Source organism: Bactrocera neohumeralis, unplaced genomic scaffold (genome assembly GCF_024586455.1).
Source record: "Bactrocera neohumeralis isolate Rockhampton unplaced genomic scaffold, APGP_CSIRO_Bneo_wtdbg2-racon-allhic-juicebox.fasta_v2 cluster10, whole genome shotgun sequence".
Classification (NCBI taxonomy): domain Eukaryota; kingdom Metazoa; phylum Arthropoda; class Insecta; order Diptera; family Tephritidae; genus Bactrocera; species Bactrocera neohumeralis.
This window is the reverse complement of record NW_026089623.1, coordinates 799739-825545: the sequence shown is the minus strand read 5'-3', so window position 1 is coordinate 825545 and position 25807 is coordinate 799739. Positions and strand designations below refer to the sequence as shown.

General features: G+C 36.6%; 1 protein-coding gene across 2 annotated transcripts in view; it reads left to right on the top strand.

Moving 5' to 3' along the window:
• The first annotated feature begins 2754 nt into the window (after positions 1-2754).
• The window catches only part of LOC126764830 (retinal-specific phospholipid-transporting ATPase ABCA4), a 69395-nt gene continuing 46342 nt past the window's right edge, over positions 2755-25807 (top strand). For both annotated transcript variants that reach the window (XM_050482403.1, XM_050482401.1), the window contains exons 1-2: positions 2755-3041; positions 3107-3227. In XM_050482403.1, the coding sequence (XP_050338360.1) occupies positions 2862-3041; positions 3107-3227 (301 nt within the window). In that variant the 5' untranslated portion in view covers positions 2755-2861. The remainder of the gene's footprint in view (positions 3042-3106; positions 3228-25807) is intronic.

The following is a 25807-nucleotide window of genomic DNA, read 5'->3' as shown; positions in this document are numbered from 1 at the left end:
ATGAAAGAAAACGTCGATAAATGGCAGGAATACAAGAAGAAAGAAGCAAAACGAAAGCAAGAGTACCGAAAAAGATTATCGCAAAAAATGAAAAGTGATAGTAATTTATTAGAAAAGAAGAAAGAAAAGGACCGTGTTAGACAGCAAGTTTTGCGGCAAAAAAAGAGCATAAATAATATTGACAATTTGAATTGCGAAATTTACAGCTGTAAACAAACGATGGGAAAAGCGACCTAAAAACCTGAATAGAAAAATAGCTATCCTCAAATCTTTATGCAATAAATATATTAAGCCAACAGAAACGATGAATGAAAATACAACCAAGTCATCAAAAAGCCAGATGCGCGAAAATTAATTGAACAATTCTTTTTGCAAGATGGAATCAGCGTTCAAGCTCCTGGGAGAAAGGATACAATGATAATCAATTTCTCAAAACGTTTTATGTATGGCCTTAACAGAAGCATATCAACTTTTCAAAGCCGAATATACCGAAGAAAAAGGCCAACTTACATTCAGTTAATCAATAATTTACGACACAATATGTGTGTCTGTAAGTACCATGCTAATTTTATTTTTCTACCTGTGCAAAGATTTCTGCCAAAGCTGAATTATTTCTTACATCAGTTTGCTGCGACGTTATGAATGAAAAGTCCAATACGTTTATTAATAAATTTAATAAACAAATAACAGTGGAGAAAAGTAGATGATCGCATAACTTTAAACTACACTATTGGTCCATTAATCGACTTAATTCATGATATAGAGGTCAGCTTTTAAAATGCATTGTTTTGTTAAACGTCACCAACACTTTGGTGACAGCTAATGAAATTGTTATGCAAGTTGATTTTGCTGAAAATTTGCTTGACATTCCAAAACGAAGTTCAAGATGCCCACTTTAGTTATAGCCAAGTAACAGTGTTTTCTGTGTTGGTGCGGCCTTTGGTGATAGATTGACCCACAGTAAATTCGACGTTTATTGCTTTATTTCCAAAATTATCAATATAACAAAACCTGTTACCAGCATTTATATTTTCTCTGATGGAAGCCAATTCAAAAATAAATTTATTCTTTCTAGTATTCCAAGACTTGCAGCTGAATTTAATTGCGGAATCTTAGAGTGGAATTTTTTTGCCACTTCACATGGCAAAGGTGCTGTAGACGGAATAGGTGCCGTAGTTAAACGAAAAGTCTGGCAAATCGTTAAAGCAAAAAATATTGTTCTCGGTGATGCTTCATGCTTCTATGAATGTGCTAAGAACAACATTCATGGAGTTAACATTTTGTATATCTCTGGAACACAAATTGATAGTTTTTGTAATCAACTGTCAGAGTTATGGCAAAATATTCCAAATATCAAAGGAGTTAAGAGTTTGCATTGGTTTTCATATTTCGACAGTAAATTTATTGAAGTTGCTCGGACCGCCTATTCATTCAAGAAAATAATTAAAATAGACCATACTAAAAACTAATAACTTTCTTCTTAATTTTTTAAGTAATTTTTACTAAAATGTTACTTGACTTTTTAATTTACGTTATTGTTTTGCTTAATTTTCAATAAAATTGAAGTGTTATAATGAAAAAATTGTATTTCTTTGTTCTTGGAAGATTTTGTCGCGTCCGTTATGTCGCGTCCGTATTTCTTCTATACTCAATTAAAAAAAACTAAGGGAAAATTAACATATTTCATAAACCTACGAATAACAGTCATCTGTTCGCATTTATTAATATATATATTTTTATATATATATAAATCCTTAATTTGCTGAATTTTGTATATTTCTGAATGCGCCTCAAAAAAACTTCTCTTTTTTGTCGCGTCCGTATCACTTTATAATTGCTTATAACTGTACTCTGAAAGTACTGCGTCAGCCCTTCAAAACAATGTCAATATATATAAACTTTTCCTTTGTCTTCTTTGTTTTGGACGCACTTAAAAGCGTATGTCGCGTCCTCATGTCTGTATATGTTGGCGGCCTTCGGTCGCTGCATTTTGAAAAAATAACCCTGGTCGAGCCAATACCCAGGGAGACTGAATTACTTTCGCGTAGCACTCCTCTCGGCGTTTAGAAAAGCCGAATAATTTTTAGAAGCTTGTTTTTATTAGAACTAAGATTGCTAAATAAAGAAAGAGGATTTATAGCGAAAAAGGGAAATTTCAGCGAATTGCTCATATTTGCTTATTATCATATGGCAGCGCTCCATTTCCTCATAATTTTTAGCACATAAATGATGCTAACTACGAGTGTAAAACGTAATTTTTAAAATAAAGATTTCTTAGTTAAAAAACGTGCAAAATTGTAAAATGTGGATTTATTAGATGTTTATAGTTTGATTTAATTAATTTGAAGTAAAAAATGAGCGTAAAGTGTGTTTAATTTGGTGAAATGGATTGTTGAAATGTTCGAATTTTGGCAATTTTTAAACTTTGAAGTCGAATATCTCGTAAACAAAGCAGGAGGACTTTCCTTTCAAACGCTACCTTCAGATCGCGGCACCAAAGAAACCGGAATTGTGCCCACCAGACTCTGCAATGGATGCTCCCTTGGCCTTGCATATTTTGGAATAGAATTTTTGCATTTTGTGTGATCGTGTAATCTTACAAGAGCAAGAGGATTTCCCAAAATTTTTAAATAAATTTTTTATTTCCTTCGTTGAAAAGTTTTTCTTATATTCATCGAATAATATCGATGTCAAGATGACAACTATCGACTAAAACATCGATGTTTGTTTTAATGGACATCCCTAGGGCAGATAAAATTTTTTGTTTGCACCTTTTCTGTTGATAGTGTAGTCTGGTTGATGCTTTTAACTTTATACATATGTGTAAATGAGTAGCTTTTTGTTAGATTTACAGTTTAAAAATGAGGGAAAGCGTACGACTTTTGCGCATATTTTTGTGGAAGAATTGGCGACAAATTCGATACTCTTGGATATCATTAATGCTGATATTTGTCGGTTGTTCAGGCATTTTCATTGTTTACTTATTTTCTACAAATAGGCTTCTGACAACGCCTCAAACGACTTATGAGGGGAGATTATTTGTAATATATCACAAAAGTTTTTTAATATTGCTTATTGTTCTATAATGAAAGGATTTATTTTGCAGTACGATATTAGAACGGAATTCCCCTCTAATGACGTTGATCGAATTTTCTACGCCCCAAACAATTTGCGCACAGATATATTGATGGAAGAAGTACGTCAAGAGCTACAGTATCCACACACTGGTTAGTATATTGCTTTTAATTGTTTTACATATATAAAGTGAATAAATAAACCATGGGGTATATTTTGGAATAGCATCCCTCTATTTCGGTGTTAAAATGGGTATGTACGGATAGAGGAGGTTCTCCAGATTGAGAAACAAATGTTATATATAGTGATCGCTGTCTATGGTTTTTGAGATATTCATATTTATTTAAAATGGGTGTTTGTTCAATTTTTTAATGAATTTTACGCTTATAACAACAGTTGCATACCAAAAAACGATTACGATTCTTTTCGCGCCGCGATCTGAGGGTATGAACGGATAAAAGAGGTCCTCAAGGTTAAAAAATGTATGCACATATACCCACCTCAGACTTCAAGATTTGAAGATATTTATATATAAAGTTTGTGTGTTTACATTCCTGACCAATACTAATGTTGCCACATATTGTGTTTTGAAAAACTAATCCAAAATTTTTGTTTATATATAAAGGAACAATGGTTAAAAAAATGTAAGGCTGCGATTTAGAATAGCATCCCCCGATTTCAGGGTTAAAATGGGTATGCAAGGATAGGTAGTGCCCTCCAGATCAAGAATATATGTATATATACATATAGTTGCCGCTGACTTACGGTTTTTGAGATATTTGCATTTAAAGTTCAAAAAATCAAATATTTAAAATGCGTGTTTCTCCGATTTATAATGCATTTTACACTTATATTTTTAACCTTTATATATCCACTAACACTTCACTAATTTGTTTCGAATCATTTATTTTATAATAAATAGTGCAAAAATAACTTTAATTCCATATCAAACTTTAGTTAAAATCCATTTACTCATAAAATAAGAAAATGGTTGTAAACAAGCAAAAAATTAGTGTTACCATATGTTGTAATGGAATAAAAATAAGTAAAAAGAAAGATTATGACGTCATAACTAAATTCATTATCGTGAGATGAGTAATGAAAAACATTTCAGAATTCTCATTATCTTGATAAATCACGTTGTTGGATCGGTCAGTGTTATTTTTTTTTAAGCGCGGCCAAAGGCCGCCAACGCAAAAAGGAGTTCAACGCAAAAGAACTGAGCAAGCCCAGGTGTTGGTCCGACCGAGGGTGATTTTTTTTGAAGCGCGGCCGAAGGCCGCTAAAGCAAAAAGGAGTTCAACGCAAGTTTTGAAGTGCTGCCGAAGGCCGCCAATGCAGAAAGGAATTATATGCGGAAAACTAATGTGTTATATATTTCCTGTCATTGGGGTATTATTTGTTTTCTTTATTTCTTTTGGTTCTTCTGTAAAATATGAACGTAAGGTAGTACTGATTATTAGTTAGAATGCAACCCTTTAGTTATTGTGTGAACAAAAATAATTGAACACAAGTTAAATGTTGAATAAAAGTTATTTTTGCATTATTTATTATAACATAAATGGTTAGAAACTAATTAGAGAAATGTTAGTGGATATAAAAGTTAAAAATATAATTATAAAATTCATTATAAATGGGAGAAACACGCATTTTAAATAGTTGAATTTTTGAACTTTGAATGCAAATATCTCAAAAACCACAAGTCAGCGGCAACTATATATATTTTCTTAATCTGGAGGACCTCCTCTATCCGTACATACCAATTTTAACCCCGAAATCCGGGGATGCTATTCTAAAATTTACCCAAATTTAATAAATAGATATAAGTTTTGGTATATTATTTCGCATTTAATTTTTTTAACACTGGCCTTCGTCCGCGATTCAAAAAAATAGCTCTGGTCGGTCCAACACCGGAGTGTTCTGAGTTCTTTTGTGTCGAACTTGTTTCTTCACTAAATAATAATAAAGATGATAAACAATATTTTTAATTATTTTTTCACGACAAAATGTAGCAACACTAATACGAGTACTTGTAATAAATGTAATGTCACAACTTTTTGAATCTGTAGGTAAGAGGTCGTCTTTGCAATAATAATATTGATATAAAACCATTTTTGCATTATATATTGTAAAAAAAAAATGTGTACAAACGATTTAATGAAGAGTTAGTGAACAAAAAATATAAGTATAAAATTAATTTTAAATCGAAAAAATATGTAATTCAAATAGTGGTGATTTTCAACTTTAAACGTAAATATCTCGAAAACTTTAAGTTTCCTGCGGTTATTACTATATCTATCCTCTATCCGAAAATACCCATTTTATTCTCGAAATCCTGGGACGGTATACTAAAGTTTTCCCTCAATGTGTACAGTGTAATTGAATTATATGTGCAATTTGAGTTAAACTTTTATACTATGTTCGGACCGACAAAGAAAACATGTTTTCGTGGGAAAAACTGGTTTTCGCCCTAAAACTTGTGTTTTCGTCCATGTAAAATCTGTCAAACGAAAACGCAATTTTCGCTGAAAACTACTTGAAAACTTACATTCCACTCATTATAATCGGTGCCTGCTCTAGTTTAATCGATGTTTGTGGAAGACATATTTTGTCGGCCCTAAATTGTCACTTGATATTTGTTTACATTCCATATACAAAAACAGCTGTCGCTTGATATTCTCATATTAGGGGGATTCTCTTGTTCTTGCAAAACCTTGCACAGTGCAGAAATTGCATAATTTTCCTCTTGGTGCAACGGCACAACAACAAACACACGCAGAAAATTATTTGCAATGGCTATAAATATGTCAGACCAAACCCCACGTTTATTTTGGTGCCGTCATATATACAAAATATTAAGGCATCCAAAATGTAAACGAACAAATAAATTTACATAGTATTACTTGCAAATATGCAAAAATAGTGTAAAAATAACTTATCTTTTAAAATATTCCCGATTAAAAATTCAAAAATTTGCACTAAAAACACATGGTATTTCTCTATGTTTCAGTATATTTTTTTTTACATTTTTCACTTGGTATATTTAAATATACACTCTAAACATTGAAATAAGTTCACATCTCACTTTTATTTTGTAATATTTTACCTAAATTTATTAATTTAAAAATCACTTAGCACAGTCATCGTTGAAAAGGTTAGATTTTTTACAATTATGAGTAAAACGAGCGTTGCCACATCTTAACGATTTTTCTTTGTTTGTTTTTTTACGTGATTCTTTTTTCTATATTAACTATAATAAAAAGTACTTTTCAACATTTTTCAAGTTATAATTAGTTGTGAACACGTTCCATATACATATGTAAATGTATAATATGTGATTTATATTTAATAAACACAAATAAGTAAAAATCTATGATAATATTGTAAAATTTATATCATATCGGGGTGACTAAATTATTTTCGCGTAGTACTCCTTCGGGCGCGCTCTAAAAAAATAAATCTAGTCGATGACCGAAGTACTTTTGCGTAGTACTCCGTTCGGCGTTGGCGGTCTTCGGCCGCGCACTAAAAAAAATAACCTGGCCGAGCGAATGCCCAGGGTGACCGAAGTACTTTCGCGTAGTACTCCTTTCTGTGTTGGCGGCTTTCGGCCGCGCTCTAAAAAAATAACCCTGGTTGAGTGAATACCCGCGGTGACCGAAGTACTTTCGAGTAGTACTCCTTATTATTATATAATATTACTTATTTGTTTATTAAATTTAAATAAGAAGTTTATACTCTAAACTTTACACTTTATGACGTAATATTATAATATAATATTATTTATAAATATCGTCACCTAAAATGCAAAATAGTTCATAAGAGAAGGAGAAACGATATAAAACCATTCCTATTTGAGTTTTGGATGGTTAAATATTAGTTATTATATTTGACAGCGATTTCCATTTTTTTTTTTTGATGACACGTTGTTTTGTGTTTCAGGTGACAATATATATTATATTATTATATAATATTGTTATACTATATATAGTATTATTATATTATATTATATATTAGGTTGTCAAAAAAGTCTTGCGGTATTTGCGCTAGTTGGCGCTGAAAGCGCGTAGTTCTAGTTTTATTCGTCGCATCGGATCATGCTATATCTTTTTGGAAAGCGCGCTAATACGTGTTTGATTGATTGTCGTTTCTTTTAAGTCGTTCGTGAGTTATAGCGTCGCAAACATGGAGCAAAATAAAGAGAAAATACGGCATATTTTACAGTACTACTACGATAAAGGCAAAAATGCATCTCAAGCCGCCAATAAAATTTGTGCAGTTTATGGACCCGATTTCCATTTCCACCGCACAAGGATGGTTTCAACGTTTTCGTTCTGGTGTAGAGGTGGTCGAAGATGCGCCACGCTCCGGAGGGCCTGTCGTCGAAAATTGCGATAAAATCGATGAATTGGTCGAAAGAGACCGGCATAGTAGCAGCCGTAGCATCGGTCAAGAGCTGGGCATGAGTCATCAAAAATTCGTTTCAATTTCAATAAAAAAAAATCATTAAAAATACCGCAAGACTTTTTTTTGCAACCTATTATACAATATCAAAACCCATAAGTCAGCAGCAACTATATACATATGTATATACATACATTCATATGTATATTTTCTTGATCTGGAGGACCTCCTCTATCCGTACATACCCATTTTAACTCATAATCGGGGGATGCTGTTCTAAATTATATTATATTACTTATTTGTTTATTAAATTTAAAAAAGAAAATATCCGTATGCATGAATAGAGGAATTTTCGCGAAAAACAGGAATTTCAGCGAATTGCCTTGTTATCATATGGCAGCGCTCCATTTCGTAGTAATTGTTAGCACACAAATGTCGTTTGGTGCGAAGGCATTTTAAACCTTCCTTACAGCCTAAAAAAAAAAATAAAAATTACGACTGTAAAATGTAATTTTTAAAATAAAGATTTCTTAGGTAAAAAACGCAAAAAGTGTAAAATATGGATTTATTTAAATGTTTATAGTTTAATTAGAGTGTGTAAGACGTGGTGAAATAGCTTGTTGAAATGTTCGAATTTTGGGAATTTTTGAACTTTAAAGTCGAATATCTCGTAAACTAAGCGCTTGCGGTACCTATATTTTTTTTAACCAGGAGGACCCCTCTTTCCAACGGTACCTTCAGATCGCGGCGCCAAAGAAATCGGAATTGTGCCTAATGTTTTATTAAGTTTGCCAGAAAGTTTTAATTTAACCAGAAAGAAACTTCGAGGGCGGTATAAAATATTTATTTAACTGATCAGCATGACGAGCTAAGTCGGGTTTGCTATATTCGTTTTCCGTTTGTCGGTATATATGAGAACTAGTCGTTTAGTTTTTGAAATATCGATTCTAACTTTTCTCCCTAAGAAGCTGCTTATTTTTCAGAATCGCCAATATCGGAGCACTATAGCATATAGGTACAATACAAACTGATCGATCAAATAAATGTCTTTGTAAAAAAAACTTTTTTGGGTAAATTTTAGAATAGCATCCCCCGATTTCGGGCTTAACCCTGGTCGAGACCAACGGTCTGATACACTTATTCGAGACCAATGGTGCTTGGCTAGGCCAAGTGGTGTTTACATACATTTGTAGGGAAATACATGTTGTATTTACGCTCATATACATATGTACAATATAGATACATTTTTGAAATTTCTTACCTCTCGATTTGGTTGAAATCAAATTGACTGCCTTGTTCACGCTTGGCGTGGCAATAGCGTTCACAAAAAATGTAACATTTTGAGAAAAATTACATTTTTTTCTTAACCTGTTAAAACGCTCTAGCGGCTTAAGTATTTGACCTAGGTGGGTCAAATAAAATGCACCGGTTAGGTAATTTGAAGAGCTTTCAGGAAATGTATAATTCCCCTAAGGCCCCACCGGGGGCGTGGCAGTAGGCGAAAATGGGTTTTCACCATGTCCCCCCTTTTGTTTCACTACAGTTGGGGGGTATGGGGCCGGGGGGGATCAAAACCATTTTGCGAGTTAGTTCACCCCTAGTGCTTTCAGGAAAGCCCTCAACCTTCCCTCTATCCCTACCAGGGGCGTGGCAATAGCGTTCACAAAAAATGTAACATTTTGAGAAAAATTACATTTTTATTAACCTTTAAAACGCTCTAGCGGCTAAAGTATTTGACCTAGATAAACATACAAACCAATTTGGACATGTAACGAACATGAAAACAGATAAATCAACCGTGCGAAGTGATAGAATCATACCAAAGTTCATATATTTTCATACAAAATATAAGGGGTCTAGACAAGCACCATTGGTGCACTAAGGTGTAATATTATAATATCCTTTTTTCGTCCTTTTCGATACGATATCCTTGAATTTTTGTTCTGAATTCTATAGACAATAAAATTCTAGGAAACTACCTGGAAGCGCAAGTCGTTTGCTACACTCTAAATAGTATATTTAAATAACATTTAAAAACAAAATATGCCTGGCCATACCCGAGGGTCTCGATGAGGGTTAAAATTTTTGAACTTTAAATGCAAATATCTTAAAAACCATAAGTCAGCGGCAACTATTATATATATAGGTATATGTATATATTTTCTTGTTCTGGAGGACCTCTTCTATCCGTACTTACCCATTTTAACTCATAATCGGGGGATGCTATTCTAAATCCCAGGCACTTTTTATTGACAAGATATCTTCACGCAATTTTGTCATGGATTATTTTGCATGGATATTTTTGCAGTATAGGTAATTTCCAAAGAAATTGGTCAGATAGGACAAATATAGTATATAACTGCCATACAAACTGATCAATCAAAATCCAATTATTGTAAGGACAACTTTTTTAATTTGACAGGATATCTTTACAAAATTTGGCACTTATTATTGTCTAAGGCAGCAGTATAATCTTCGAAGAAACTTCAGATCGGACTACTATAAGATATACATAGCTACCAGGCAAACTAACAGATTAAAATAAAAAAGGGTTTTTTGTTATAAGAAATTCATCTGTGAACGAGGAGCTTCAGTTCAGCTGAGATTGACATATTTAACTCGAGTGATATCGCTTCCCTACAGTTTAATAAAAAATAATCTCCCTTATTTTTGAGGAAAATCAGAATATGAACGGTACTATAACGTACGTATTTCCAAGTGGAATATAAAAACAGGTATGATTTTTACCAGGTAATATCTGAAGGATGTCGAATAGTCATCTTCATACTTATTTATCTCATAATAGTTCAAAATAAGTAATAAAAGTTTTCAAAAAATAAAAAAAATTGTTTAGAAATATCCAGTAAAAGTAGTATAAACTAATCCATTGATTAAACGTGTGTATTATATTAAATAGACGATATTTTATAAACTCATTCCTTAATCCTTAACTTTTTTTTTTTATTTTATACATTTATAGATTCTTTCAGGCTCTTTAGAATTCCTTACGGGATCTCCTACTTGTAAACTAGTTCGATATCAATTACTTTCTAATATATTTAATATACAGTGGACCAATAAAGTTTACATACACCTAGTTCTATTAAATTACGACACGTTTATTTGTTATAAAAATAATAAATTTTGTGGTTTTTTTCTATCCATTTCAAAAGATGTATGTATATTTAACATTAAATTTAGCATATAAAATTTTTTTTTTTTTTGACACAAATAAAAAAAATTAATGCTAAAGCTAAAAATGGGCATAATTTTTATCAAAAAAGTTTACGTACACTAATATTATTTATATAAATCAAATGTAATTACAATAGTTTTAGCAGTTTTTGACCTACATTTTGTTGCTATTATTGTCCCTAGACATCGATGTAAGCTCCCCACTCAATTTCTAGGATTATTTCCGGCCTTATTTTGATGAAATTCGATGTTTTCGAATACGATTTTCCAAAAAGTTCCATATATTTTGAATAGGATTAATGTATGGTGATTGCGGGACCTGTGAAATTGTTTTTATTTCCATAACAACCCTGCATGTACAAGATACAATGTGTATTTTAGGTCGGTATCTTGTGGTAAACAGAAATGGCTGCTATTAACAGCCGATTTAAGCACACTTAAAATTGAAATTTTGTTCTTAAAATGTTCAGATACATATGCTTATTCATTTTTGAAATGTACCCAAAAAAACAAAATCCCGAAACAGTAAGGAATGTGTTGAAGAGTGCTGGTTTTCATAGACGATTCTCGCGTCGTAAGCCATACATAAGTAAGGTTAATAAAAAGAAGAGGTCGGCGTTTACTAAACAATATTTAAACAAACGGTATTAGTTTTGGGAAAACATTGTGTTCACCGACGAATCAAAATTTAATATATTTGGTTCGAATAGATCATGAAAAGTGTGGAGAATGAGGAGTCACAAGGAAAAAATTTATCGCCAACTGTAAAGCACTGTGGGGCTAATGTTATGGTTTGGGGGTATATGATATCATCTGAGATTGGATATTTGGACTATATTCGTGAAAAAAATGAGTAAGCATATGTATCTGAACATTTTAAGAAAAAAATTAAAATTTTAAGTGTGCTTAAATCGGCTGTTAATAGCAGCCATTTGGTATTGTTATGGAAATAAAAACAACTCCATAGGTCCCGCAATCACCATACATTAATCCTATTCAAAATATATGGAACTTTTTGGAAAATCGTATTCGAAAACATCGAATTTCATCGAAATAAGGCCAAAAAGCTGGATCATGGACTTAGTGGGTCAAAATATCCGGAAATAATACTAGAAATTGAGTGGGAAGCTTACATCGATGCCTAGGGACAATAAGCAACAAAATGTAGGTCAAAAACCGCTAAAACTATTGTAATTACATTTGATTTATATAAATAATCATTAGTGTACGTAAACTTTTTTGATATAAATTATGCCCATTTTTAGCTTCAGCATTAATTTTTTTATTTGTGTAAAAAAAAAATATTTTGATATGCTAAATTTAATGTTAAATATACATCTTTTGAACTGGATAGAAAAAAACCGCAAAATTTTTTCATTTTGTAACAAATAAACATGTCGTAATTTAATAGAACAAGGTGTATGTAAACTTTATTGGTCCACTGTATATATACATATATAAGGTGCGTACCAAAGTAATCTAGACTTAAAAAACAACAGAACAAATGGTATTTTCGGCAAAATCAATTTATTTTATTCAAAGTAGTCTCCTCTGCTTCAATACAGCTTTTTGCACGGTCCAAAAGCATGTCGAACGAGTGTTTTAGCTCGTTGGCCGGTATGGCCACCAGTAAGCCGGTGCAAGCCTTTTGAATGGTCTCTACGTTTGTATAACGCTTTCCTTTCATGGGCAAATGCATTTTTCCGCAAAGGAAAAAGTCGCACGGTGCCATATCAGGTGAATACGGAGAGTGGTTAACGTCGATCTGATCTGAGCAATTTTTGGTCGTCAATCAATTTGTGGACCGTAAGCCCGAATGTTCGGTCAAAATGCGATAAATCGATGTTCTGAAGATGTTCAATTCCATTTCCATGAATTTCAATTATGATTTCGGGTGATTTTTAAAGAATTCACGCACAGTTTCAATGGAATTTATGTCCTCACTACCACTTTGAAAACGTTGAAAGCACTCGTGAACTCTGCTACGGGATAGGTAATAATCGCCATAAACTTGTTTCATCTATTGAAACGTTTCGGTAAAAGTTTTACCAATTTTAAAACAAAATTTAATGTTGGCACTTTGTTCGAAGCTCATTTTCGCAACTATAACACAAACATACTGACACTTAAAACGCAGTAACTTCATTTCCAATACTTCCACTTACACTGATATGTCAAAATTTGTAAACTTTTATTTTTGTTTTTTCTTATTATTTACAATTATTATTATATTAAAAAATAAATATTTTCCGACAAATCCCGAAAGTTTCACTAATTTATCTTTAATGGTTAACTCAAAAACAATTTTTTAAGTAAAAGAACCTAAAATCATGTAAAATAATTAAGTCATTTAAAAAATTATACTTAAAATTTTCAAAAATCGTTTGGGGATAAGTGTCCCAATTTTGCGGAACTCCATCGATCGAAAGTGGTTTCGCCATCAACCCAAGTAAAACCGGTGGCACCGCTGCCGTAAATGAGAGACCTCCACCTCCAACCGGCGTATACAATGAAATATGTAGGGCTCATCCTGGATAGGAAGCTTTCACGGAAGCCGAATATCGAAGAGAGAGCAAAAACGACTTCGATGGCCCTAAACTGCTGTAGAGGACCCATTGGCATGAGGTGGGGTCTCTCATCGAAAGTGGTCCTCTTGCTCTATAACACCATAGTCTAGCGCATTATGTTCTATGGAGTTCACCAAACCGAACTCTGGCGGCTCCTTCTCTGCCCATATCCCGACGTTGGGAGATATGGGTGGGAGAAGTCGTTGGAGGAGAGAGTCGGTGAGCTTCTTTAAGGATGAGTCAATGCTCGGGGGAAAGTTGGTGTCGGGAGCTCTCTATCAACTTCAGTTTCAGACTTCCTGGCTGTTGTTGTGTCTTCCATGCCAAGGTTGCAACTATTAACGTAGCAGTAGATCTGCTGCTCCGGAGTGCAGCCCCTTTTAGAGAAGAGGCCATTCACTCAGATAGCAGAGCAACGATACTAGCCTTGAACTCGAGAGCATCGAGTGTCTTTGTGATAAGACCGGTATGGTGCACGGAGTGCAGCCCCTTTTAGAGAAGAGGCCATTCACTCAGATAGCAGAGCAACGATACTAGCCTTGAACTCGAGAGCATCGAGTGTCTTTGTGATAAGACCGGTATGGGTGCCGAGCTAGGAAAGGCAACCTAGAACCGCTCTCGACAGAATGGAGCGGGTCGGTGCTCCCGTATCCTCTTGTGTTCTACCACTGGATAGATGAACTTTGCGGAAGCTTGGCCAGCGCTGAGCCACCATCGGTAATTGCGCGGTTGCAAAACCCTTTTTACCCAAGGTTGATCGCAGGCGATCTACTAATCTCTTTGCCCTCAGAAAGGCCATCTGCTCTGCTGCTCTTCCTCGTTGTAGGGCTTTTAACAGAACATTGCCTTATTGGCGTTCATGCTGTAAGGTTGGTACTTTATCAGACGCCGTTTGCAGAACCTGTTTGGAAGAAAATGAGGTGGAAAGAACTCAACACTTCCTTCTTGACTGTCCCGCGTTTGAGAGGTCAAGACTTAAACACTTGGGAGCGAATACCCTCAGACATCCCACCGATGCAAATTCTGTATTGGTTACGAAGCGTTTTGCCAATCTTTAAGTCTGAACACAGGAGTTCTTATTTTCTATGGCTTCACAAAGGACTACATATACCAGTCCACGTGCGAACATCGATCAGCCATATAACCTAACATTGGGCGGATTTCTGCAATTTTTCCAACCGAAGCAGCTGTTTTAGCTAATGAGCACAACGGCTTACGCCATGCCGATCCCGGGGATCCCTGAAGAAGGGATATTAATTTGGAGATTCGGCGATTGGTATGGGATAGAGCATCTGAAGTCCTGCAACCTCTCCACCGGTGTAAGTAAGCTTTGGGATAATGTCAAGGCTTTGTCTAAGTCGAAGAGACATGATGACCGAGTTGAAGTTCAATTCAATGGTCATGCCTTTTCGGCAATTTACATTGCACCCTTCGGTAGACAAAACCAAGCGATGTGTTAACCGACGGCAGCGCAAAATGCCAACGAATGCGCGCCACTTACTTTCACCGATGAGGAAATTCACAATGCCATCAACAAATCGAAATCTTCCACATCCATTGACCCTGATGGAATCAACATGCTTATGCTAAAGCATCTAGGCTCGACGGGAGTAAGCTATCTTACCAAGGTCTTCAACCTGTCGCTGACCACTCTTCAAATACCCAATGGGTGCAAAGTCGAAAGCGTAGTCCAACTGCTGAAACCTGGAAAATCCGGCAACAAAGGTGAGTCCTATCGTCAGATAACTCTCCACTCCCCAGTCTCAGCACCTGAGACTACCCAACCACCAGCATGGATTCCGAAAAGTGCACAGTACCACCACATCACTTAGCGTCATAAACGCTCAAATAGTTCGTGGCTGACGTCGGGCAATTTAATCGATGGCATGTGTTCAAAAGTAAATAGCTATCTCTCCGACCTTTCTCGTTTCCTCATTGCACGGAACCTAACACTTTCCGCCACCAAATCCACAGGGCCCATATTTACGAACTGGTTGAAGTATAGACTTGAGCTTAATATTGCAGTCGATGGCGTAAAATTCCGACTGTCATTAATCTTAAGATTTTAGGTGTAACTTTTGATAGTCTATGCTCCTTCACTCCCCATACGACCGCGATTATCGCCAAGGCACAGAGCCGCAACAAAATCAAGTCGTTAGCCGGCAGCACATGGGGAAAAGACAAAGAAACGTTGTTGGCAACACACAAGGCAATCAGCCGGCCGGTCCTCAATTACGCCGCACCAATATAGTTCGAGCTGCAGAACTAAACAGAGAAGGTACCATCTTCTATAAGAGTGTACAGCTGCTGGCGTATGCCGACGATATTGATATCATCGGCCTCAACACCCGCGCCGTTATTTCTGCTTTCTCCAGGCTGGACAAGGAAGCACAGAAAATGGGTCTGGTAGTGAACGAGGGCAAAACGAAATATCTCCTGTCATCAAACAAACAGTCGTCGCACTCGCGACTTGGCTCTCACGTCACTGTTGACAGTCATAACTTTGAAGTTGTAGATAATTTCGTCTATTTAGGAACCAGCATTAACACCACTAAAAATGTCAGCTTGGAAATCCAACGCAGGATTGCTCTTGCCAACAGGTGCTACTTCGGACTGAGTAGGCAATTGAAAAGTAAAGTCCTCTCTCGACAAACAAAAGCTAAACTCTATAAGTTGCTCATAATTCCCGTCCTGCTATATGGTGCAGAGGCTTGGGCGATGACAGCAACCGATGAGTCGACGTTACGAGTTTTCGAGAGAAAAATTCTGCGAAAGATTTATGGTCCTTTGCGCATTGGCCACGACGACATTGACATAGTTCAGCGAATTAAAAGACAGCGGCTACGCTGGCTAGGTTATGTTGTCCGGATGGATGAAAACACTCCAGCTCTGAAAGTATTCGACGCAGTACCCGCCGGGGGAAGCAGAGGAAGGGGAAGACCTCCACTCCGTTGGAAGGACCAAGTGGAGAAGGACCTGGCTTCGCTTCGAATATCCAATTGGCGCCACGTAGCGAAAAGAAGAAACGACTGGCGCGCTGTTGTTAACTTTTCTATAATCGCATAAGCGGTGTCTACGCCAATTAAGAAGAAGAAGAATATGGTCGCCCGGATGCAGTGGTACGCAGATGAAGAACTTCAGACCTACCAGAACACTGCACTCCAAACAACGACAGGACGCCTCTTGATGTCTCCCATCGAACAACTACATAGTGAGACGCTTATGCTCCTAGTTAAGAAGCACGAAGAGCTCGAGTTGCCGCAAGAAACGTGAGTGACCCTAGCGCAGCTTCGTTCTGGATGCTATAGCAGGTTAAACTCCTACTTGTCCAGAATAGACACCGACATATCCAATATTTGTCTTGCATGCAATGAGTCTCCGCATGACACTGGCCACCCCTTTGCATGCCCTGCCAACCCGACTCATCTAACACCTCTTTCCCTTTGGTCCGACGCCGTCAAAACAGCACGTTTGCTGGGCCTCCCGCTAGATGACGTCGACGACAACCTCTCCAACACTAACGTTGTCCCGAGCCTAGATGCCTTAGGAAGGTTGCCCGGACTTCAGGTTTACCGATCGCGCTCATTAGCGGGGTCTGAGGGTATTCGCTCCCAAGTGTTGTAAGTCTTGACCTCCCAAACGCGGTACAGTCAAGAAGATGTTTCCACCTCATCTTCTTCAAAACAGCTTCTGCAAACGGCGGCTGATAAAGTCCCAATTTAACAGCATGATCAGCAATAAGGCAATGTTCTGTTAAAAACCCCACAACTAGGAAGATGATAGTATTTCTGAAGGCAAATAGATCAGTAGATCAAAGCGGTTTCGCGAAGTCCAGCTATCCAGTAGTAGAACACAAGAGGATACGGGAGAACGGACCCGCTCCCACTCTGTCGGTAGCGGTTCTAGGTTGCCTTTCCTAGCTAGCTGATCAGCTTTTCCCCAAGCTTTGACCCATTCTTAAATAAGCTCACTGCTCCTCTCCTCCAACGGCCAGAGTTCGGTTTGGCGACTCCATGGTATAGATGATCCGGTATGAAGTCAAAGTGTGTGAGGATATCCGAGTGTTCAGAAACGCGTTCCACTTCCCGGTCATACACCTTTCGGCGATGTCTATGGATGGAATGGAATTAAATGCTTATGAGCGCCGCCCATTGAACGCGATCGATTTTATTTGCAAGTGTGGTCTTTTCTAGAGCCATCCACCACATAAAGACTCCATAGAACATAATGCGCTAGACTAGGGTGTTATAGAGCAAGAAGACCATTTTCGATGGGAGACCCCACCTCATGCCAATGGGTCCTCTACAGCAGTTTAGGGCCATCGAAGTCGTTTTTGCTTTTGAAAGCTTCCTATCCAGGATGAGCCCTACATATTTTACTGTATACGCCGGTTGGAGGCGGATGTCTCCCATTTGCGGCAGCTGTGCAACCGGAATCTTTATCTTCAACGCTGAGATACCGCTGCCTGAACTCGTATACTGTGCTTGCAACTTTTCTTTGAACATACATACATAAGTGTTACATCGTCTGCATAGTCAATCACCCGGCAACCACGATCCTCAAATTTTTTAAGTCCTCCCTGTGGGGTACTTACATTTCGTCGCGCGAGTTAATTTTTACCAGAAGTAAAAATGAGTCAAAAGAATATATTTTGAGCTGCACCGAAATGTGTACTCTTTATTTATACTCCTAAGACTAACTTATTACATGGTTCTTACTTCTATTTATACTAACTAGTATGATACTTATTACTAGTTAATAGTTTGTTTAGATATAATACCATATATTGTTTGTTTAGGTTTGTTTACAAAAATCTTAGTGCTATTTATACTATTGAAATGCTGGTTGTTTATTGGTAAATAACTATTTGGGTTGTTATTGTTTGTTGTACTGATAGTGCACTTCTATTGTTCCAAGATAAGCTTGTTTTGATGATTTTTCTTTAATGTTGTTCGTTTATTGAAACATAAGGCTGTTTTGATGTTTGTTTGTTTAGGATTGTTTGTTGTAGTGATAGTGCATTTCAGTTGTTCCAACTCAGTGTTGTCTTGATGCATTCTGTTTACTGAAACAAAAGGTTGTTTTGATGTTTATTACTACAAGTATTATAAGGAATATATTTCTTAATTCGCGCAAGTTAATTTTTACATGAAGTAAAAATGAGTCAAAAGAATATATTTTTCAGCTGCACCGAAATGGATATTCTTTATTAATACTTTAAGACTAATTTATTACATGTTTCTTACTCCTATTAACTTAAATAGTAGATAGATAGACAGTGGCGTAGCTACAACTTCGGGCGCCCGGGGCCAAGGATGTTCTGCCGCCCCCCTTTATCTACCTACCTAAATATCTTCGATATTAAGTATATAAAATTTAGGAAGGCCACGCAAATTCTGAAGTTCCACAATTCTCACAATACGGTTTTTGAGGAAATTGATAGTAAATTTACAAGACATCTTATTAAAAGCCCTAAAAAAACCCCTTTTCGGCACATATCTTGTACAATTTTCAGGAATTTTTGCCCGAATTGGAGTTTTAAAAAACAGCGAAGATCGTTTTACCGCCCCAAGACGTTGCGCCTGGGGCGACGGCCCCCTACTTGGAAAGCGTCCCACTGGTATGGATAGCTTGGTACGCGGTACCGCAATGTCTGCTCCAATGCCTTTCGGTGTTTTTGAGCCGTCAGTGTACCACTGGATAGTCTCTCAGCAGTATGTCAAGCGTGGAGTCATTCCACTCTGTCTTATTGCCTAGAATAACTCTAAAGTTCTTTGTGAAATTAATCCTCTTTATAACGCCGTCCCTTGGGAGAAGGGCTAGTGGTGCTAGTGCCTTCATCTGTTGAGACGACATTAACTTCCCTTTGCCCAAAACCCTCTGCTGACCTTAGCAGCATGGTATGTTTCACTACCTGTTTGATCACCAGATGCTTCTGTGTGAGCTCCAATATGACTTCAAGCGCAGCAGTAGCGCATTGCCCCTGAAGCACAGGCACCGGCAAGCCTTTGCAGTTTTGATAGTCTAAGGCCTACCGAACACCTCGTTGCCTTGGCGGCCCAACAACCGCTCCATAGAAGACAATAGGCCTGGCTTGCATCCCCAAAATTTGCTGTGGCCGTCTCCCCTGGAAAGTAGGCGGATGCAAGGACGAAGTCTGGACCTTCCTTGTCCTTCACCTGCACCGCCATCAGATCTTGCGTTAGAAACTCTGAAATACAGAAGAAGTCTATATCGGTTCTAACAACTACACAAATTGTTGTTCCTCGAATTGAGGCCTCTTACCTCTCCTTCCCGTTTTCGTTTCTTCGTTTTAGTTCTTAAATAAACCAAGCGCGAAGTCGTATGGTTTGTCTGCACTCCGGGGAAAGAATACTGGCATGTTGTGTAGTGGTGTTATATCTTCACCTCTCTTCACGCACATGACCGGACCTTTCCAAAACCTCCAGCTTCAAAGTGAGTTCCGCTGGCCAGGTGGCCGACTTCTCGTCCTGACAGGCGACCAGTAGTAGGCCTCCTTTGAAGTACACCCAACTCTTTTTTTACACGGCAGATACGTTGCTCAAAAATCCGTGTAAAAAAAGAGGCGTTTCCTATAGTAAAATGGGGGATACGTTCCTTGTCATCTGAAAAGCGTGTATAATGAAATAAAGTACTATATTTACTTCGAAAAACCGTGTAAAAATTTTTGAAAACTATATAAAAGATATGCATACAAATTGTATATTCATATGGCATTTTATTGAGCATTAAAACTTAAAATACATAATTCATACAGGTGAAAAATTTGTAGACTCAGCTAAAAACAAAAGAAATCTGTTAATCCAGAACTTAGAACAGAAAAATTAGAATAGAAATAAGGAAAAAGTATTTACATATCTACATAATTATTCGTCGCTACTTGATAACAAGCGCAACAGTTTGCGACGAACTTGACTAAAGTCGGTATCATAGCTGGAGATATCCATTTCAGCAATGTAAATATCATGCGAAAAAAATGTGTAGGTAAGATTTATCGAATAAGTTTACTACAATGTATGTTCATTTCAGCAATGGTGCTAAGTGTGGTAAAAACAAACATAATTACAAGACAGTGATTTTGAAACCGTAGATTAAAAGTTTTTAACAAAAAAAAACAAAATTTTCAACCGTGTAAAAAGAAACCGTGTACAAAAAGAGTTGGGTGTATATGCCGTTGAAGGAGCCGGTGTATCCGTCTCCCACAAAGAGCGCATTTACTAAGCAGTCCTGAATAGCCGTCTACTCTTCAGACCTCAAGAGCTCCGCCGGTTAGTTGCGTGGCAGCACCGCTTTTTAAGGCCTCCGACTACCTTCGCTGTACCGTTCCCACCGGCGGCGAATTTGGGGTGGAGCGTCTTCATCCGACCGCCTGTGGTTTGTTTTCTTTGACCTTGGTGGCTCCTAAGGGGTTATCTGGGCGCTTTTTCTTTTTGCGGACCGACTTGTTGCACCCTGAAGTGCCGACCTTTTGCTGCTCCGTCTCTCCGACGCTGCGCTGGATAGGCGACGCCTCCAATTCCTACGTCTGGTAGCAGACGCGCAGTTAGCACCCACGCGTCGTGCAGTGGTAGGATAAGGGTTGCTGCCCCTGCTCCTACTCAAAGACCGCTTCTCTACTGCCTCTGGTGTCATACCGTCTTGTTGGTATCTCAAATACCACTTGAGAGTGGCGCCACTCATGCCCGCTCTACGTGGGTCGTCACGACCTCCTGGTAGTCCTGATTCTGGGGTGTGTGGAATATTTCCTCCACCATTTCCTCTTTCTCTTCCGTTCGCCCTTCGATTCCACTCTCTTGAATTCACCCTGTTCTGTGCAGTCGATCCTGCTCGAGGGGGTTGTGGGGGCGGGGTTCGCAAAACCCGCAACAGCCGCAGTGGACGCCTTGCGCTGAGTACCGCTGCAATAGGGCACATCATCGTCGTCACGCGCATGCTCCTGGAAGAGAGCGCGTTCCTTCGGCGAAAGAGCGTCCAGGAAGCTGAACTTGCGTTTAGCCCCTGGTTGTTGCTGTAGTTGTTTTTGTTTTGTTCTTTTCCATCTGGTTCGTACGATCATTCGGCCCGTATAAGTGGGCCTACTGGGACCCTATTCTGTATCTCGATTCGTAAATGTATTCTATTCGATATTCGGATCTACTTTTTAATTATGCGAAAGTTCTACTACCCTGTGCCAGAATAAATACGTACAATTTTCGATTTTGCTTTCTACAACTCAAAAGCTAGCGAATATTTTATTCGAAAATTGGCTTGAAAATCCGAGAATCGAATTCGAGTAAATTTTTTTTTCGAATCGAGTTACAGAATAAGCCCCTTGGTCTTTTAAAGGGGAAACGCAAAGGTCCGCCGTGTCAGAGCTCCTTAACGCGGTAAGGCCACCGTTACTTCCCAAGGCGGCCAGGTATTGGGAAGCCTCCGTTCGAATACAGCCGAATTAACCTTCTGGCTGCAAATCATCTAATGTACGGGAGTCGCATAACACCCTGGATTAAGAGATGGTAGCTCTTGGTCGCCGCACACACGCGGCTTCTGTCAACCCCCAGGAGAGATGCCATGCCGAACCGCTCATGAAGGTTGGGAGGTACCGTAAATGCATTGCATTTTAAGCCCCTGCACCACGACAAGGTGCCTACCATTCGCAGTGGTACTAACTAGTCTAGTGTGTTTACTTATTACTAGTTGTTAATTTGTTTAGATATAATATATTTTTTTAGGTTTGTTTACATAAGTAAATCCTAATGCTACTTATACTATTGAGATGCCGGTTGTTTACTAGTAGATGGCTATTTGGGTTGTTATTGTTTGTTGTACTGATGGTGCACTTCTATTGTTCGAAGATAAGATTATTTTTATGAATTTTCCTTAATGTTGTTCGTTTATTGAAACATAAGGCTGTTTTGATGTTTGTTTGTTTAAGATATTTTGATAAGATACTATTATAAGAAATACGTTCCTTAACACGCGCGAGTTATGGTTGTTATGCTGTGAGCCAATTATGTAATCCAAATTAAATGTTATTACAAAGAATAACTACCAGTATGAACTCTGTTTTATGACTGCCTTATTCAAATCAAACTTAAGTCTACTTAAGCTACATATTATTCTATACCTGTTATTGTTTACATTAAAAAATGGTGACTCGTGACATTCCGTCACGGCATGGTTGGTTTTAACTTACAGCTATTAGGGAGGTCATACATAACACCCCCTTCGATTCTTTTAGGATTCTCCTGAATCTTTTACATTATTTGTTTTGATCCATATGATTAGCCATATAACTGGTATTATTATAATGATTATTACAATAGTATTTATACCGTATGAAATCTTTTTATGATATTTTAGTTCTTTGATTTCATTTAAATTTTCGATATGGTTTAATATCATTTTTTCAAAATTTACTTTCACTTCATGTGTCTGATTTAATACTGATACAGGATATGCATATTTATTTGTCAAAAAATTCTTTTTTACAATTTTTATACGATTTATCTTTATTTCGATTTTACAATTACTAAAATTTATTGTATAATGTTTTTGAAGTGTAAATTTCCGTGTATCGCAGTTTTGGATCATTTCATTGTTATTGTCATTTTTAACTAACAGATTATCAGCAGACAACTTTTGCACATAAGTTTTATTATTATATTTAAATATACAATTATGATTAAAAATACAACTTTCACTTAATTTTAATTTTCTTAACAATGTATTAGCTTTGTATTGATAACACAGGTCAACAAAAAAAATTTGTTTTTTTGGGTTTCTGTTCTCATGCTTGAATTCTGATCCTAGGCATTGAAAAACACTTAAATATTAATCTTTAGTTCTTTAAGTTTGCTTTGGGCTGATCTACATTGATAAGTATATTTGGGGTTTAATACGAGAGAGCTCATATTCGCGTAAAAGAAATACAAAAAATATTCATTTTTAGACAGTAATTTCTTGTTATTTTACATTTATATATTATTTTTTTTCACACGTCTTGAATAAAAACGACTCTTGTATCTAAAAAAAAGTTTTCTAATTATAATCTATAGTGAAATTGTACAAAAAATATAAAAATCAGTAATTTCTGCTTAAAAATCGAAAAATTGCTCTAATTTCTACAAAAGCAAACTTTAACTGAAAAAAAAAAATGTTTCCTTATTTTTGTCATAGGAGAAACTAAAATTTAACATGTAGATGTCAGACCCATAATCGTGTTGACCTGTGTAATGTTTAGATTCTGACGTTATATTTCCTCATCTATTTGATCAATTTCTAAATTATTCCTATTTGGCAAAGGTGTAATTAATTTTAAATCTGTAGAAAAATATGTTTTTGGAATTTGAATAGCGACCACAAGTGCTTCATTTTTGAAAGCTACTACTCCTACTTTGGCTAGTTTCAGCTTATAAAAATCTATGTCAAAACTATATATTTCCTCTTTTGTTAACATCCCCGGATGAATTAAATTGTTTTTAGCGGCGGCTATGTTATTTTGAATTTCACATATCTTTCCTTCAACATGTCTTAATTAATTCATTTGATCAATGTAAAGAACCAATTTCGCAAGCTCTCTATCCTCCTTTTGTATCTGATTTAATTCTTTTAAAATTTTACTCCTGTCATTTTTTACTATTGTTTTCATTAAATTAATTGAATCGTTCAAATGCTCATTTATGATAATCTGCTTATTGATATTTGTTATTGCGTTGTGCGAATTTCCCTCTATTACTTCTAAATGACTAATTATATCCTGTAGTTCCTCCTCGTCCATTACCCCGAACAACCATTTATACATTGTGCCTTCTAAATTAATTAAACCTCTCTTCTTTCTTCCCTCTTCCTTGGGAGTAATCGATCTAATTTTTGCTTTAATTATGTTAATTTCGTTAAAAAGAAGTGCCTTATTACTTAGGTGTGCTTGTCTTATGTTTTCTTCCATTTCCTCCACCAAACTTGCTAGCTCTTTCGGATGTATAATATGTAGTATTGTATTTACTTCGCCAACGATCTCTATTTCACCTAGTTGGATCATGGTGTATCCTGCTTCTTCAACTTTTGGTGACACTTGTAGGAATGCTGTAGCCAATTTCATGGCGGTCATCTGAAACATTATTATCCACATCATCTGAAAATATGTTGACTCGTGAATTAACACTTTCCAATACATCGCCATTATGTACTAGTATTGTGCTAAACCTATCATCTTCGTTTTCCATGCCTACTTTATCTAATTTAAGTGGTCTTTTTATGTTTGCTATATGAATGTTTTGCAAGGGGGTGATTCGGAAATATGGTTTTAGGGTTGAGTGATAGCGATCATTATAGTAACCTATAACGATCTGTATCCTCATTTCTGTTGAGAGGCTTGGATCCTCAATTCCTGTTAGTTTTTCTAACAAGGTTGAGTGCAGCCTCTCAATGTCTGCATTACCTGTATGGGAGTTTGGTTTTGTTAAGTGTACTTGACTCCTTCTGTATTTAAGAACTGAATCAACTGTTCGGCCCTGAATTCGTTGTCCATGATGATCTTCTTTGGTTTCCCAAATTTCGTGAAATGTTCAATTATGATGGCCTTCTTTGCTCTCCAATTTCTATCAGTTATATTGTATGCTGCTGCAAATTTTGTCAGTTTATCAATTACTGTGACAAATGATTGCTTTTTAAAATGAAAAATGTCCACATGTATTATTTCATTTTTATCTGAAGGAGTCTCTGTTAGTTTAAACTTTGGCTTTATCGGTTTCCTGTCATATTTAATTTGCTTGCATTTTTCGCAATTATCTTTAATTAGCTTTACAATGTCCCTTAATTTGGATAGTATATTTTATCCTTAAGTGTATTGTAAGTCTCGTTTATTCCGCTATGCATTGACTAATTACTATGGTAAAGTGAAATTTGTTTATGAAGATCTTCTTCTTGTATAATTTCCGTTGCCCTTTTGGTCCATTTTATGAATTACAGCTTGCTATTGCAAGAAAACATGTTTATAAATAAATGCTTTTAAATGTGATAATCGGCCTCCTCCACTTCGGAAAAAATACCCACTTTGCCCCTGTCAATATGTCTTCGGAAAATATTTTGCAATATGTTCTCCGTGTCAATAGAGTTGATCTCGATTACTTTTCTTCCATGTATTATTTGAACTTCAGTTTGGGGACTATATGTTATTATTATTTGGGTCTTATACTTGTTGACAATTTCTTCTTTTATGAAGAAATGTTCTAACAGCTCCTCTTCTGCGGAATGTATTGTATCTGACATTTCTAAATTGGATTCTTTATCATTGCTTTCGTCGATTTTTGGAGAGTTTTCAATCCGGCTTAAAAAATCTGCTACTACATTATTTTTCCCTTCTGATATTGATATCATCGGCCTCAACACCCGCGCCGTTAGTTCTGCCCTCTTCAGGTTGGACAAGGAAGCACAGAAAATGGGTCTGGCAGTGAACGAGGGCAAGACGAAATATCTCCTGTCATCAAACAAACAGTCGTCGCACTCGCGACTTGGCTCTCACGTCACTGTTGACAGTCGTAACTTTGAAGTCGTAGATAATTTCA